This window comes from Mytilus trossulus, chromosome 10 (assembly GCF_036588685.1).
Source record: "Mytilus trossulus isolate FHL-02 chromosome 10, PNRI_Mtr1.1.1.hap1, whole genome shotgun sequence".
Classification (NCBI taxonomy): domain Eukaryota; kingdom Metazoa; phylum Mollusca; class Bivalvia; order Mytilida; family Mytilidae; genus Mytilus; species Mytilus trossulus.
Genome location: NC_086382.1, coordinates 76,810,361 through 76,827,095, shown reverse-complemented (window position 1 = coordinate 76,827,095; position 16,735 = coordinate 76,810,361). Strand labels below are relative to the sequence as shown.

The window sequence follows — 16,735 nt, the reverse complement described above, 5'->3', positions numbered from 1 at the left end:
CCATCATAATATTCTATTCCAGTTAAATCAGTCATCATTTTATTTTCAAAATTTCCCAACCGCCTACAATTGGCATTTCTTTATCGTATTATCATGATTATTGTCATTTGAATACAATCAGTCACCCCGGACAATTTCCATCATAATTTCAATTAATACATCACCAACTGTAAATCTATATTATTGACCATGGACATATAACTAGTCTAATGTACTTTCTTTTTTGAAAGATAAAACATTAAAATTCAAATAGTTAAAAATGTGTTCACGTTTATTCGGATAAGAATTATATTTTCCCGATAAATCAATTGTAAAAGGACCTTCTGGAGCCTCAATACGATTGCACAAAAATGTCGTTTTGCAACTTTAGAAACCTTGAATGGACTTTCCCACGGTCGGCCAGAAAGGTCACCTGAGTTAACTAGTACGCGATATTTTTTCCCGCCCTTTAAAAAACTCGTGCTGTGGATAACATTGATGTTAACTATTTTTAGCATTTAACATTGTTAAGTAAGTCAAGTTCAAGTTCAACCCAAACTGTTGATAACTGAGATGTGTATCGTGGAATTGTCTTCGCATGGCAAATAATTGTTTTTAAAATCTTTTGTTGAAAATACACAAATTTACATTCATTGTGCGAAAGTTAATATTAAACAATGCAGCTGGAAGTATTCCAGTTGTAACGGAAATGTATTATTATTCTGCTGTACTGCCAACAAATCGTAAACGAAAATGCCGTAATTGTTAAGCATAACGAATGGGGAATAATATTTTCCTTTTAACTTGAATATACAAAACTTTCAAACACGTAATTTTATTTAACTGCTCAGATTAATTTAGCGAAAGTTTCCGGTTATTTTTACACAAGTATGCTCATTTCGTAAAAAAAATATTAATTTACTGGTGAAGACATCGAGGTCAAAATTAAGTAGTTTTCATTTTTTATAAAACTTAAATACAATTGAAAGAATTAACAACAACATTTTGCTTTTAAGTCTTTTATTCATTCCAGCAATTAGATAATCGTAAAAAGAAAATGCCGTAGATTTACACAATTAATACGGGGCAATCATTTTGTCTAATGAATGGTGAATAAATTTTCCTTTTTACTTGCATATATAAAACTTTTAGACTTATAATTTTTAAATGAAGACTTTAACTTTGAAGTAGAATATTTTGTTTTTCACATATTCCGCTATATTTTATAATCGTTTTTTTTAAAGCAAGTACATTAAGGTTAAGATATTTTTAGATGGGCTAACAAAAAATACGAAAATATTTTGACTTTAGTTTTTATTACCACAAATGAAATTTAATTAGTATAAAAGACATTTAAAATTATACACCTGTTTGACACTTAAACTGGTACAGTAGACCGGAAATATAACTCTTTATTACTTCAACCTTTACCTGTCAGGTAATCCAATTACCCATTCAGTCTTGTGCCGGTATAGATCAAAGTAGGATAAGGGCAATTAATTCCTCGGTGTAGAGAGTGAGCTCGTTATCACAATAAACATTTACCTGATTTTGGGAGAGATTACTCCCAAATTCCTCCCAACATTTTGGGAGGAATCTCGGAGTTTGTCGGAGTGGCTCCGACATTTTCCTCGGTGTAGGGTGTGGGAGAGTTGGTACTCTTGAACTGTACTGTACATGATAAATGTGGAATTATCTATCTATATTGGACTAGTAAGTTATATGTAGGTCGCAGTGACTGTTATAGTACAAGAATACCTTTTACAAATGCTAGATGCTGTTATTTATCTACATGATAAATGTGGAATTATCTATCTATATTGGACTAGTAAGTTATATGTAGGTCGTAGTGACTTTTAAAAACACTGTTATAATACAAGAATACCTTTTACAAATACTAGAAGCTGTTATTTCATGAGAGGCAAAAGACACCTAAGGGACATTCATACTCATCATCAGTTTATAAACACCATGGAAAAAAACAAAGAAAGAAGAAGACCAACAACAATACACAAAACGCAACATAAAAACCACTGAGTAACAAGAAACCAATCAAAAATTGGGGTGATCGCAAGTGCACTGGAAGGCTGAGTTGATCCTGCTCCACATGGGGCTCCTGTTGTGTGTAAAATTAGTGGAGAACAGTTATACCAATGCTTTTCAAACTTTTTTTAATACATGATGACTTTTGTATTTCTAAAACCTTTGTTTATTTCAGCTTCCAATATGTTGTTCCTTGACCCCATCAGAAAGCATATCCTGATATCAAACTTGTCTCTCTCTGTACCCAGTAATACAGACTTTGATGTTGGATATATTAAGCAGTCATTGCCTCCGTGTCTTACACCCCCAGAGGTTTGTCTATATTATTGTTTTGTTTCATCAGCATAATACATTGAAGAAATAGCATGTTTATTTAAGCGTATTTTCGTGAGGTAAAAAATGAATAATGAAATAACATGTTTAGTTAGTTCAAACATATTTATAGTGGATTTGGGAAACAAGTTATTGCAATTTTATTAAACCCTTTCCACTTTGTGGGTGCAAGTGCTGCCATAGAGCAGCATTAGTCTACTCTTTTATGAAATCTAGAAGTGTGTCTTTTACATGCAAGAGATATGTCTCTCTCTCAACACTGGTCAGCAATTTATTGTCTCTTTCTGCATGGACTATCATCGTTTCCTCAAGACCATACTCGCAAATGATGTCAAGGGAGAGCCAAATATTCAGTCCCTGAAATTTTCTCTCCTGATCGGGGATAAACCCAGGAACATTTGTAAGTAGTCCGATGCAGTAACCACTACACCACGGCTTACATGTTAGAACATTATGATGTATGATCTTCAAAAATATGCCATTGAAGTTAGTATTTTAATTAACACCCCTGAAATTGAAGGTTAGATACAACTTAAATATCAGCAGACATGAAACAAAATGGGTATACATATTGATTGATTTTATTGATAGAAGTCTGAAATGTTTAGTTGATTAACGGTATTTTCAAGTTGTTGTGCATTTCTTTGTGGTGACGAGTTTTTGTTATTGGAGGAAGCTGGAGTGACGAAACATGACCTTTGTTTGGAAAACTGACTTTTTATTATAGATAATGAATGAAATCTTTTTTTCTTTCTTTTTTTTTTTTATAGATAATGAATGGAGATGACAGCTTAAAGTTAACTGGAGTGACAGACTGTTGGGGATTAGGTTGTATGACATTGGAAATGTTAATAGGAAAACAGATGTGGTATAATGAGAGACATTACCAGAAAACTAAACTTATAGAAAAGGTATGTTACCATAGAAACGTCAGGGTACAAAATTGTTGGGGCTTAGACGTACAAAAAAAATGTATGACATTAGAAATGTTGATAGAAAAACAGTTTTGGTATATTGAGAACTTCATGGATATGTTACCATAGAGATTGTTGGGTAAGTAGGGAGTTAAGATGTTGGGGGGATATATTTAGTATAAAGGAAAGGGTCAAAAGATATTAGAAAGTCTGAGAATCATTAGTCCTCTATTGTCATTGAAACAATGGAGTGTGACTGTGAGAGGTCAAGTATTCCTCTGGTGCTACCATCAGAAATTAATAAATGTCTTAGATCAGAAATGCTTTAATCTAATCATACATTGTATGTAATGCTTTAATCATACATTGTATGTAATGCTGCTGTGAATATGTAAGAGAGACACAGACAAACAAAATGTCTAAAAGGCTGACTGGGAAATAAAAATCATCCATCTTGAAGAATTATAAACTTACTACATATTTTATAGCTTGTTGTTCGATGTGAGCCAATGCTCTGTGTTTAAGGTCATACATATAGACCTATAATGGTTTACTTTTATAAATTGTTATTTGGATGGAGAGTTGTCTCATTGGAACTCACACCACATGTTCCTATATCTTTATACATTAATAGATTTGAATAACTTTCACTATAATTATTGTCACTAGAACAAGAAAATGTAATTAAAGGTTGGATCCAATTTATATCGGCTAATGACATTAAATGTTAGACAGAAGTTCATCAAAGCAGCCGATAAACATGCAGAAAATAAGGAATTTTCAAACAGTAAAATAAATAATCTTGTAATCTTGAAAATTCAGCAAATTGGGATATTCATAATACATGTACAATATTCCAATATCACAATATTACATTTATTGTGATACAATGTTAAAATGATATAACTATCTACTTTAGAGGTGTGTCTTACTCAGGTACAAATACCTTATTTATATCTATCAGCTCATTAATATCATCATTGTAACTTTAACATTTGCAGATAAAAACTAAAGATATTAGTCCACAACAGTACATTCATAAACACATAATGCCTGGAATTTTCCATTCTGTATTAACTAGATGTTTTGAGGTAAGCCTTTATCTATAGTTGTATTTTCCATTCTGTATTAACTAGATGTTTTGAGGTAAGCCTTTATCTATAGTTGTATTTTCCATTCTGTATTAACTAGATATTTTGAGGTAAGCCTTTATCTATAGTTGTATTTTCCATTCTGTATTAACTAGATGTTTTGAGGTAAGCCTTTATCTATAGTTGTATTTTCCATTCTGTATTATCTAGATGTTTTGAGGTAAGCCTTTATCTATAGTTGTATTTTCCATTCTGTATTAACTAGATGTTTTGAGGTAAGCCTTTATCTATAGTTGTATTTTCCATTCTGTATTAACTAGATGTTTTGAGGTAAGCCTTTATCTATAGTTGTATTTTCCATTCTGTTTTAACTTAGATGTTTTGAGGTAAGCCTTTATCTATTGTTGTATTTTCCATTCTGTATTAACTAGATGTTTTGAGGTAAGCCTTTATCTATAGTTGTATTTTCCATTCTGTATTATCTAGATGTTTTGAGGTAAGCCTTTATCTATAGTTGTATTTTCCATTCTGTATTAACTAGATGTTTTGAGGTAAGCCTTTATCTATAGTTGTATTTTCCATTCTGTATTAACTAGACGTTTTGAGGTAAGCCTTTATCTATAGTTGTATTTTCCATTCTGTATTATCTAGATGTTTTGAGGTAAGCCTTTATCTATAGTTGTATTTTCCATTCTGTATTAACTAGATGTTTTGAGGTAAGCCTTTATCTATAGTTGTATTTTCCATTCTGTATTAACTAGATGTTTTGAGGTAAGCCTTTATCTTTAGTTGTATTTTCCATTCTGTAGTAACTAGATGTTTTGAGGTAAGCCTTTATCTATAGTTGTATTTTCCATTCTGTATTAACTAGATGTTTTGAGGTAAGCCTTTATCTATAGTTGTATTTTCCATTCTGTATTAACTAGATGTTTTGAGGTAAGCCTTTATCTATAGTTGTATTTTCCATTCTGTATTAACTAGATGTTTTGAGGTAAGCCTTTATCTATAGTTGTATTTTCCATTCTGTATTAACTAGATGTTTTGAGGTAAGCCTTTATCTATAGTTGTATTTTCCATTCTGTATTAACTAGATGTTTTGAGGTAAGCCTTTATCTATAGTTGTTAGATTGGTTATATTTAGTTTTGATTTATGATGTTTTAAGACAATCACAGCATACATGGCCAGAATTTTCATCATGTTTATATTTATTTTGAAACTATCTGATAAAATCGAGCTTTCAAGTGATATGCTCTCAGTAGGTTATAGTATTTTAGTATCTTGTTATCTATTAAAGCTATTGCACCATAACAGAAGACTGTGTACTTGCATTTTGTTTTGGTCAATACAAATTTCATTATCTACTGAAGGTAGAATATAGTAATTGAAGTTTTAGAGTCTGATTATACTAGCATTAAGTAAAACAGGAATGTATGCCTCGTTCACACAGACATTTAATTTGAATTGAATTCAAATCAAATGGGTATCAAATTCGCTAATTGCTGTCACACACTCTTCTTTTTTAATTCAAATTGATTCGAAGTGGATAATTCGCATAAAAAATACCCTTTTGTGAATACGAATTAAAAGTTAACATCGTTTGGACAGTAAAGCGAATGTGACGCGGATTGCAATTCAAATTAGAATAGACATTAGGACTTAAAACGTTTCGAATGTGAATTAAACTTAGTTAATGCAATTGAATTTGAATTACATGTGAACTCAGCATTTAATAAGCTACAAATTATGTAAAAAGTACAAATGCTATGTAGAATAAGATACAATGGAGTATGATTCTTTATTAACTTTGTAGTTTGATGTAAGAAACAGGATTGGTTGTGAAGAATTACAGAATCAACTTAAAAACTGGAAATACAACTAAACAAATGAAAGACAGATGAAATTAAGAACTAAAGTGTAACTTCCAACAAGACCTGGAAATATGTGAACATGTAGCAAAATGTCCCCAGTCTGAACAGTTATAAGTGCCATTAATTGACCGGTGTCATGTCTCAAGTTACTGATTAGAAGTTTATAATATGCAAACTGACCACCAAATGACATGTCTTTTCCTCGACAGTTTGTTGAAATTAATATGCAGCACATGCTATCATCCAAGATATCATTTAAAATGAAATCTGTACTTCATTACAGTAATATATGTTTGACTGATATTAAAATGTTTTAAGTATTCATATAAAACATAATTGTAATTTTGTTATATAGAACTATTTGTTATTATTAATTGTAATTTTGGTAAATAGAACACTTTGTTATTATTAATTGTAATTTTGGTAAATAGAACAATTTGTTATCATTAATTGTAATTTTGTTATATAGAACGATTTGTTATCATTAATTGTAATTTTTGTTATATAAAACAATTTGTCATCATTAATTGTAATTTTGGTAAATAGAACTATTTGTAGCATTTATTTAAAAGTTGTCTCATGATTTTTGTAGAAATCCTTTTTGAACTGTTGTCAGGGTAACAGTTGATAATGTATTGGACTGTTTGTTTATTATTTTGTAATGATTTAATGCTGTACATCATGGGCGAGATTGGGGTCTTCATTGTTTGTTACTTAGACCATTTTTCTCATTAGTTTTGTATTTTAGCACCCCATTATTCTCTGTAAACCCCATTTAGTCCCTCTGGTCAGTGTTATTTATATGTAACATTTTTTATGCTCAGTATAAAGGAAACCAGGCATTGTTTATGTTTCATTAAGGCAGCAATTTGACAATACAACACAATTAGAAAGACATCTCAAGGTTACCATATAGTTGTCAGAATTAGATAGATGACAAAATATAAAGTTCTTTTAAGTAATGCAAGTCTAGCTGTGGGTGAATTTACACTTACACAAAAATAAAAGTTTAAGCATTATGTGTATCAGTATTTACTAACATCACAACAATTAACCTGTCATTTGTGTTGATTGGCCGGCAATCAAAATAATAAATGCTGCCCAAATTTCTGAATTAATAGATATGCAACCCATATCATAAAACAAAATGGATTTTGACAAGAAAATGAAATATAGTAATCTGTAATCTTCATTTTTGTCAAGCCTATGACTTTTGTTGCAATAATGAGACATAGCTATCCTATATCCCGTCAACGTCAGCGGCGGTGTCCACAAATATTCACTCTGTGGTTAATGTTTTTAAAATTTAAATAACTTTCTTAAACTTTCCTGGATTTGTACCAAACTTGGACAGATGCTTGTTTATGTTCAAGAGCTAGTATCTTGAAAGAAATTTGTAAAAATTTATTTCCTGTTTTTCTTTATTTTACTTATAAATGCACTCAGTTACAATTACATGCAGTCTTTTTTAAAACAAAGACAGTCTGCAGTTGAAGTTTTTAAAACATTTATAAGTTTCATTAACCATCTTGGATTTTTACCAAACTTGGACAGAAGCTTCCTACAATCAAAAGATAGTATCTGGAGAAAATTTTTTAATAATCTTTTCCCTGATTTTTGTTGGGACCTACAGCAAAAGTAGGCTAGACACTGGGTTCAAAATTAGAATAAGATGATCATTTTATAGTGATATATAGTGTTTGAGTAAGTTGTAATTATAAGCAGATATTCTTATGGTATTTCTGTTTTTTTATAAAAGTATATGTGAAGAGATTATATGTTTCTCTAGATCTCATATTTATAGGGCTTTTATGTTTAAATTATTTGGCTTCTGTATTTAAATGTTATATAAATGTATTTGTACATCATAAGTGTATAGCTTGGTATTTTTTCCAAAATGCTGTCTATGTTATGCAACTTGTTCAAATTTTCATATAATCCAGTCGCTATTAACCTCTTCAGATGATTACTTTTAACATTTTGTTTATTTTCAAAACCGACAAATGTTTCTATGGTGTTTACTTTCAAAGATATATACTTATAGTCTCAAAAATTAAGTGTTGAATCCATACTGAATCAAACAGACTTCCAAACAATCCAAGATTCTGAAATGAAGAGTACCTAAATTGCACATATGCTTAACTTTGCATCCATAGAAATTGAATAACTGGTTCTTTTTTTTATTTCTCTATATTTTCAGAAAATTAGACAAAAGTCCATACATAATTTGTATTTTATATGAAATGGATGCCTTCAATGTATTTAAATTTATCAAAACATTTGCAGAATACATTTGTACTGCTATTTTTTACAGTTACATAGTTGATGCCATGAAATTTGCTAGTGTTTAAAACATTGTATATATTGCTTGCTTTCTATTTGCCTTTTACCTCTGTTATATGCAATTCCCATCTGACATTTTTCACGCATATTTCTGTTTTTTAGGGCTAAGGGATTTGTACAAATCTTAATATGGCATTTTCTCTTTTTTATTAAAAAAAAATGTTTTAACTAAGATATTGCCATTATTTGGCATTCATCATTGTTATGGTATACTTTAAAAAATAATGTTCTGTGAAAAAACTGATCATCATCCTAATAGATTTTCATCAGAGGAATTCATGTTTTAGAACTTTACAAGTACCAAATCACAAGGCCTTATTTTTATTAAAGTTTACAAATAGTTGGTAAAAAGTAATTTTATTCTCATGTTTACAATTTTTCCATAAAATGTACATGGAATCAAGGAAAGGCACTTGAAAATGGGTGGTAACCATCTGTTAAAAATTTCTTATACTCTTCCACTGTATCAATTAAAAACACATATGTATATGCTTGTTGTTCGGTGTGAGCCAAAGCTCTGTTTTGCAGGCCATACTTTAACCTATAATGGTTTACTTTTTAAATTGTTATTTGGATGGAGAGTTGTCCCATTTGCACTCACACCACATCTTCCTATATCTATATAGATTTGAAGCGCCTTTCATTTGTGGCTTTTATGTATGAACCAGCCATTAAATATGATGTGAGTGATAAAGATCCTTAGTTATATTTTATAGGTTATTTATTGTAAATATATTTGGCGAGAAAATACATTTTTTATAAAGACTCTTCAAGTTGTTCCTGCTTTTTCTTCTTAACATGGATGTTATTTATATTGTGATTTATATATTGGAGGTAATAATTGTGTAAGTTATATTGGCGGTTACTATTCTGTTATTGTTATTGCTATTTAGATCTATATGGTTCCATATTGTTCTTTGTTATTTTGTAAAGATTTTATTATGTCGTTGTTCTCCTCTTATATTGTTCTCCTCTTATATTTAATGCGTTTCGATCGGTTTTGGTTTGTTACCCCGATTTTGTTTTTTGTCCATGGATTTATGAGTTTTGAACAGCGGTATACTACTGTTGCCTTTATTTATTATGCACACCAGTGCTTTGTCTGCTCAAGATCCTTTTTTTACTAAATGTTTATAATATTATGTGAGTGCCATATTGTCAGTCTTGCGAAATTTGTATTCTTCGTTTAAGCCTTTATATGAGTTATTTTAAGTTTCCAATATATTTTTAATGTATTGTAGGAGTGCTTTTAAACAGTTTTAAAGAATATAGCTTTCAAATTTTGTAGAAATATTTCCCCCACCCCTACCCCTCAGTATTTGTTTTTGAATTTATAACTGAAGCCTTCCATGATTAATTTTGTACTACAGAAATAAGGAGACAATTGGACAACTATCCATGAGAATTGTTAAATTGTCTGTGGATAAATTACAATTAAGTGAATCAGAGTAATAAGTGCTGCAGCAGATGACATAATTAGTGTATTGCACTTCTTAGTGAAAAATTCAGTATTTAAGTTGGTACCTAACCATTGCTAACACTACAGGGAGATAACTCTGTAAAGTCAGCTAAACGTTTTAATCGCATTGTATTTGCTTCTGAATGATCAAAATTAGTGTTTGTCAAACTGCTATCAATGAAATATTTCAAGGTTTTGTAAATTTTTATATTTTTGTCAAAGGGTCAAAGTATATATTTTGTCCAAATTTTATGAAAATTAAACGGGCCAAATTAAATTAATTTTACTCAAGGTGTTTGGAACCACCTTAAACATTTATATGATAGTATACATAAGTTTTAAATCATCATTTTCATTACACAATATTTTCTTCTCTTCATTCAGGTGTAGACAATTGGCATAATTATTTTCTTTATTCTTACACACAATTTCCTCCTCTCCATTCATAGATAGACAGTGTACACAAGTTTCGTTGTTGTCAAAAGTGTTTTTTTTTTATTGCCTTTGAACAAAATATGCACCTCTTCACTTATACACAGACAGTGTATTATGTGCTTTCATTGTCACTACATAACATATGCTCCACTTCACAAATATGCAGTGTACACAAATGCTTTCATTGTCAATAAAACATATGTGCTCACTGAAACATGTACACAGTAAATAAAAGAGCTTTCATTGTCATTACAAATACATGCTCCCCTGCACATGTACATAGTCCCAAAAAAGTGCATTTACTGTCATTACAAAATACATACTCCCTTGCTCCACAGGTATGCCGTTTACATGAGTGCTTTCATTGTCATTTGGGCTATGCCATTAAGAAAGATGTGGGAGGATAGTAAGGAAATAACTATACTTAAGGAATGACTGTTATACTTTTTCTGTCTATGGAGATCAAAATATCGTTATTTAATAGGCAGAAAAAATGTTACAGTCATTATTTATAATTTAATTCTAAAAAACATGAATAACCACAGTCACAGAACAAAAGTACGTCTATGAGCTGATAGACAGCACATTGTCAGCCAATCAGAAGATGTGTACCATTATCCAAAAATAATATACTGTCCTACCATCCCACATCTGTTTTATCGGAATAGCCCAAACATATTACATGTGCTGATTATTATGGTTGTTATGTTCAACATGTTGTTTCTTTCATATTCTGTTAATTTACATAAAGTAGTTTTTAATGATTTCATTTTAAAATCTCAGTTTTTTTCTTAAAAAGTATTGAAAAAAAATCAGAAAAAGTTAAAGATGTAAAAGTGTTTAATTCTTTTCTGAATTTTCCTTTAGCTAACCTTAAAATTTTGTATTTAGTTTGCATTTTATCACTTAAATTATGATATCAGATAGTTGCCTTGAAATGAAAATAATACAGAATCTTTTAAATAATTATATATGCTCTTTTTACTTGTAAATCATGAAATAATTTAATATTTTCTTGAATCCTTATTTTATTGTATTTGCAATGTTTTTGTTATGTTTTATCATTTGTACACTGCCATTCCATTATATGCTAGGTTCAATAAAACAATCTAACAGAAATGTGTTGTCATAGTTACCAATAACTTGTTTTTTTAGGTTTATTGAAGCATGTGGTGTATGAAGCCCACAGGAAGGTTACACTTAAATATACTCGTTGATGGGTTGCTGTCTCATTGGTATATATATCCAACATGTTTTTTATAAGTCACCTACCAACGAAGTCAAAGAGGACTTAAGGTTTGCACTCTGTCTGTATGTCCATCAGGTCAGTCAGACAAATCTGTTTTCCACACTATTTTTCTTTGTGCTTGAAGATATGGTTTTGATATTTACTATTATGATTTATCTGGAAAAGTTACAGATCAACTCTGAATTTGTTCTGGTCTGATATTTTTGTGCAGAGTTATGGTCCTTGGACTTGGCAAATTCACTCCAATATTCAGTTTTCCACACATTTTCTTGTCATGCTTAAAAATATTTCTAATTAATTCAATAATTATAATATTGTTTTATCATGACAATTTACAAATCAAGTTCGAATTCTGTTCCAGTCTTATGATTTTGTGCAGATTAATGGTGCTTTGACTTCGAAAATTCATTAAAATAATCAGTTTTCCACACTTTCTTTGACATGCTTAGTGATTTTGATTTGATAGTTGGTAGATCATTTAATCATGACAGTTACATTTGGTTAAAATTTAAGTTACATGTTGAGGTCCATTTCTCAGATATTCAAAAGATCAACTACATGTGGTGCAACATGTACATTATCTAGGACAGACAGAAAAAATGTTACATTCATTATTTATAATTTAATTCTAAAAAACATGAATAACCACAGTCACAGTACAAAAGTACGTCTATGAGCTGATAGACAGCACATTGTCAGCCAATCAGAAGATGTGTACCATTATCCAAAAATAATGTCCTGTCCTACCATCCCACATCTGTTTTAATGGAATAGCCCTTATATATTATATGTGCTGATTATTATGGTTGTTATGTTCAACATGTTGTTTCTTTCATATTCTGTTAATTTTCATAAAGTAGTTTTTGATGATTTCATTTTAAAATCTCAGTTTTTTTCTTAAAATTATTGAAAAAAATCAGAAAAAGTAAAAAATAAATTAAGAAATCAATTGATCCGGTTGATGAAGTCTTCACTCAGACAAATGAAGATCACGTGATAGCGCCTGGAAATGATGATGTTTTCACGAGGAATTCTGATCAAGTGGTTCCTCATTCTGACAGTCAAGAAAGTAGTGGTGACAGTAACTCCAGTGCTCAACTCAGACGTGAGATTTATCATAGATCACGGGAATCTGACAACTTAGAAGACACAGGAATTAAAAGATCACTTAGTTTACCTGATATTGTTCTTAAAGGATTAGAAAATGAAACTGACAGTTTCAAAAGTCGTAGACAGAACTTGTCAGATAATTTACCTGATGTTGTCAGTTCATCTTCCAACAAGTCAAGTACAGCTAGTTCTAACGAACCATTGCAATCAATTGCCACAACCAAAGAACACATATCTATCTTACGACAGAATAGCCAAACAATTCCTAAATTGTCACGGTCTGTCAGTTTCAGTTTAAATGAGAAAAAAAATTAGGACAATTCTATTGAAAGTAAAACTGATGATGACGACAGCTCCTCTGATGCAGATAGAAAGAGACGAGAGTTCCGATCCAGTGGCTACGGTACAGGAGATAGTGACAAGGCTAGCTCTGTTCAATCTCAGCTAGGGATCGGTTTTTGATGGGGGCAGTTTTAATTAAGAGGGTTTAGAACATGAGGAAAGCAGTATTGAACATCAAGGAGCAAACAGTGATAAAAAAAGAACAGATGAACAGAGAACCAGTTTAGACCATCATATATCAGATCAGATTGATGGTAGTTGTAATCCTTGTAAAGAAGACAATCTGTTTGGGTTGTTAAGTCCAAGTAGTAATGAATCTGACAGTGAAAAAATAACTGTAAAAAGTGGAAACAAACACAAACAATATGATTTAATACCAAACTTAAGTGCAATAAGTCAATCATCATTAACAATAGACACGCCTCCTATTAATGGTGGATCTAAAGATAGCCATTCAGGCAGCAGTTCATCAGTTCAGTCAACCAATCAAAACAAACCAAGTCAACCATCCATTCATATCTCATCTAGTGAGGATAGTAATTCATCCATACAAATACCAAACTTTGATGTATTTTTAAATGAATGTCGGAACAGTTCTAGTGGATCATCTTCTGCCACGTCAGACTCTCTCAAACATGTACAGAAAAAATACTGTAAAACACGAGACGAACTGAAATCTCAATCTCCACCAGCCTTTGCCACTTGCCTCCTCCAATCACCCATACATGAATCAGTAGATACTGGTATCTTCAGTAGAACCACAGCATCAGAGACAGATCAGAGTCACATGATGTCGTCAGGGGTGGATTATTTTGATTATAGAAGTTGTAAATATTATATGACAAGAGAGATTCTACAGCAACAGAACATCAGTGAGGATCTCAAGTTGGAATTAATAGAAAGTCCTATTACACCGAGTCCCAGGGATTACACTTATGGTAAATATTAGTAAGATCTCAAGTTGGAATTAATAGAAAGTCCTATTACACCAAGTCCCAGGGATTACACTTATGGTAAATATTAATTACACCGAGTTTCAGGGATTACACTTATGGTAAATATTAGTAAGATCTCAAGTTAGAATTAATAGAAAGTCCCATTACACCAAGTCCCAGGGATTACACTTATGGTAAATATTAATTACACCGAGTTTCAGGGATTACACTTATGGTAAATATTAGTAAGATCACAAGTTAGAATTAAAAGAAAGTCCTATTACACCGAGTTCCAGGGATTACACTTATGGTAAATATTAGTAAGACCTCAAGTTAGAATTAATAGAAAGTCCTATTACACCGAGTTTCAGGGATTACACTTATGGTAAATATTAGTAAGACCTCAAGTTAGAATTAATAGAAAGTCCTATTACACCGAGTTTCAGGGATTACACTTATGGTAAATATTAGTAAGATCTCAAGTTGGAATTAATAGAAAGTCCTATTACACCAAGTCCCAGGGATTACACTTATGGTAAATATTAATTACACCGAGTTTCAGGGATTACACTTATGGTAAATATTAGTAAGATCTCAAGTTAGAATTAATAGAAAGTCCCATTACACCAAGTCCCAGGGATTACACTTATGGTAAATATTAATTACACCGAGTTTCAGGGATTACACTTATGGTAAATATTAGTAAGATCACAAGTTAGAATTAATAGAAAGTCCTATTACACCGAGTTCCAGGGATTACACTTATGGTAAATATTATTAAGACCTCAAGTTAGAATTAATAGAAAGTCCTATTACACCGAGTTTCAGGGATTACACTTATGGTAAATATTAGTAAGACCTCAAGTTAGAATTAATAGAAAGTCCTATTACACCGAGTTTCAGGGATTACACTTATGGTAAATATAAGTCAGATCTCAAGTTAGAATTAATAGAAAGTCTTATAACACCAAGTCCCAGGGATTACACTTATGGTAATTATTAGTAAGATCACAAGTTAGAATTAATAGAAAGTCCGAATTAATAGAAAGTCCTATTTTAAACACCATATCCCAGAGATTACAATTATGGTAAATATTAGTAAGATCACAAGTTAGAATGAATAGAAAGTCCTATTACGCTAAGTCCCAGGGATTACATTTATGGTAAATATTAGTAAGATCACAAGTTAGAATGAATAGAAAGTTCCATTACACCAAGTCCTAGGGATTACACTTATGGTAAATATTAGTAAGATCACAAGTTAGAATTGATAGAAAGTCTTATAACACCAAGTCCCAGGGATTACACTTATGGTAAATATAAGTCAGATCTCAAGTTAGAATTAATAGAAAGTCTTATAACACCAAGTACCAGGGATTACACTTATGGTAATTATGTGTAAGATCTCAAGTTAGAATTAATAGAAAGTCTTATAACACCAAGTACCAGGGATTACACTTATGGTAAATATTAGTAAGATCTCAAGTTAGAATTAATAGAAAGTCTTATAACACCAAGTCCCAGGGATTACACTTATGGTGAATATTAGTAAGACCTCAAGTTAGAATTAATAGAAAGTCCTATTACACCGAGTTTCAGGGATTACACTTATGGTAAATATTAGTAAGACCTCAAGTTAGATATAATAGAAAGTCCTATTACACCGAGTTTCAGGGATTACACTTATGGTAAATATTAGTAAGATCTCAAGTTGGAATGAATAGAAAGTCCTATTACACCAAGTCCCAGGGATTACACTTATGGTAAATATTAATTACACCGAGTTTCAGGGATTACACTTATGGTAAATATTAGTAAGATCTCAAGTTAGAATTAATAGAAAGTCCCATTACACCAAGTCCCAGGGATTACACTTATGGTAAATATTAATTACACCGAGTTTCAGGGATTACACTTATGGTAAATATTAGTAAGATCACAAGTTAGAATTAATAGAAAGTCGTATTACACCGAGTTCCAGGGATTACACATATGGTAAATATTAGTAAGACCTCAAGTTAGAATTAATAGAAAGTCCTATTACACCGAGTTTCAGGGATTACACTTATGGTAAATATTAGTAAGACCTCAAGTTAGAATTAATAGAAAGTCCTATTACACCGAGTTTCAGGGATTACACTTATGGTAAATATAAGTCAGATCTCAAGTTAGAATTAATAGAAAGTCTTATAACACCAAGTACCAGGGATTACACTTATGGTAATTATGGGTAAGATCTCAAGTTAGAATTAATAGAAAGTCTTATAACACCAAGCACCAGGGATTACACTTATGGTAATTATGTGTAAGATCTCAAGTTGGAATTAATAGAAAGTCCTATTACACCAAGTCCCTGAACATTTGCTGAAAGCTTATTAATGTAGAAATTACTTGTGTATCAATATCAATAGAACATCTTAATTGATTTTTTTCAGACCTGATCTTACTGTTGAAAGTTTTAAAATGTCAAACAAGTAGTAGATTTTACAGCATTAATAACTGACAGTTATCTCCCTTTCAATATGAAATATTTGAAATAGGTTTAATAAGACATACACAGGAGATAGGATGCTTGAAAGTAATTGTTCCCTGTGGCATAATTTGTTAATGAAGTTTTGTGACATGTTATAGGA

At 31.0% G+C, this 16,735-nt stretch overlaps 1 protein-coding gene across 1 annotated transcript in view; it reads left to right on the top strand.

The window, feature by feature from the left end:
* Positions 1 to 6,538, top strand: part of LOC134688588 (uncharacterized) — a 29,071-nt gene extending 22,533 nt beyond the window's left edge. The window contains exons 9-12 of the mRNA XM_063549396.1: positions 2,198 to 2,334; positions 3,126 to 3,266; positions 4,271 to 4,360; positions 6,172 to 6,538. Coding sequence (XP_063405466.1) covers positions 2,198 to 2,334; positions 3,126 to 3,266; positions 4,271 to 4,360; positions 6,172 to 6,240 — 437 coding nt within the window. The 3' untranslated portion in view covers positions 6,241 to 6,538. The remainder of the gene's footprint in view (positions 1 to 2,197; positions 2,335 to 3,125; positions 3,267 to 4,270; positions 4,361 to 6,171) is intronic.
* Positions 6,539 to 16,735: the final 10,197 nt, after the last annotated feature.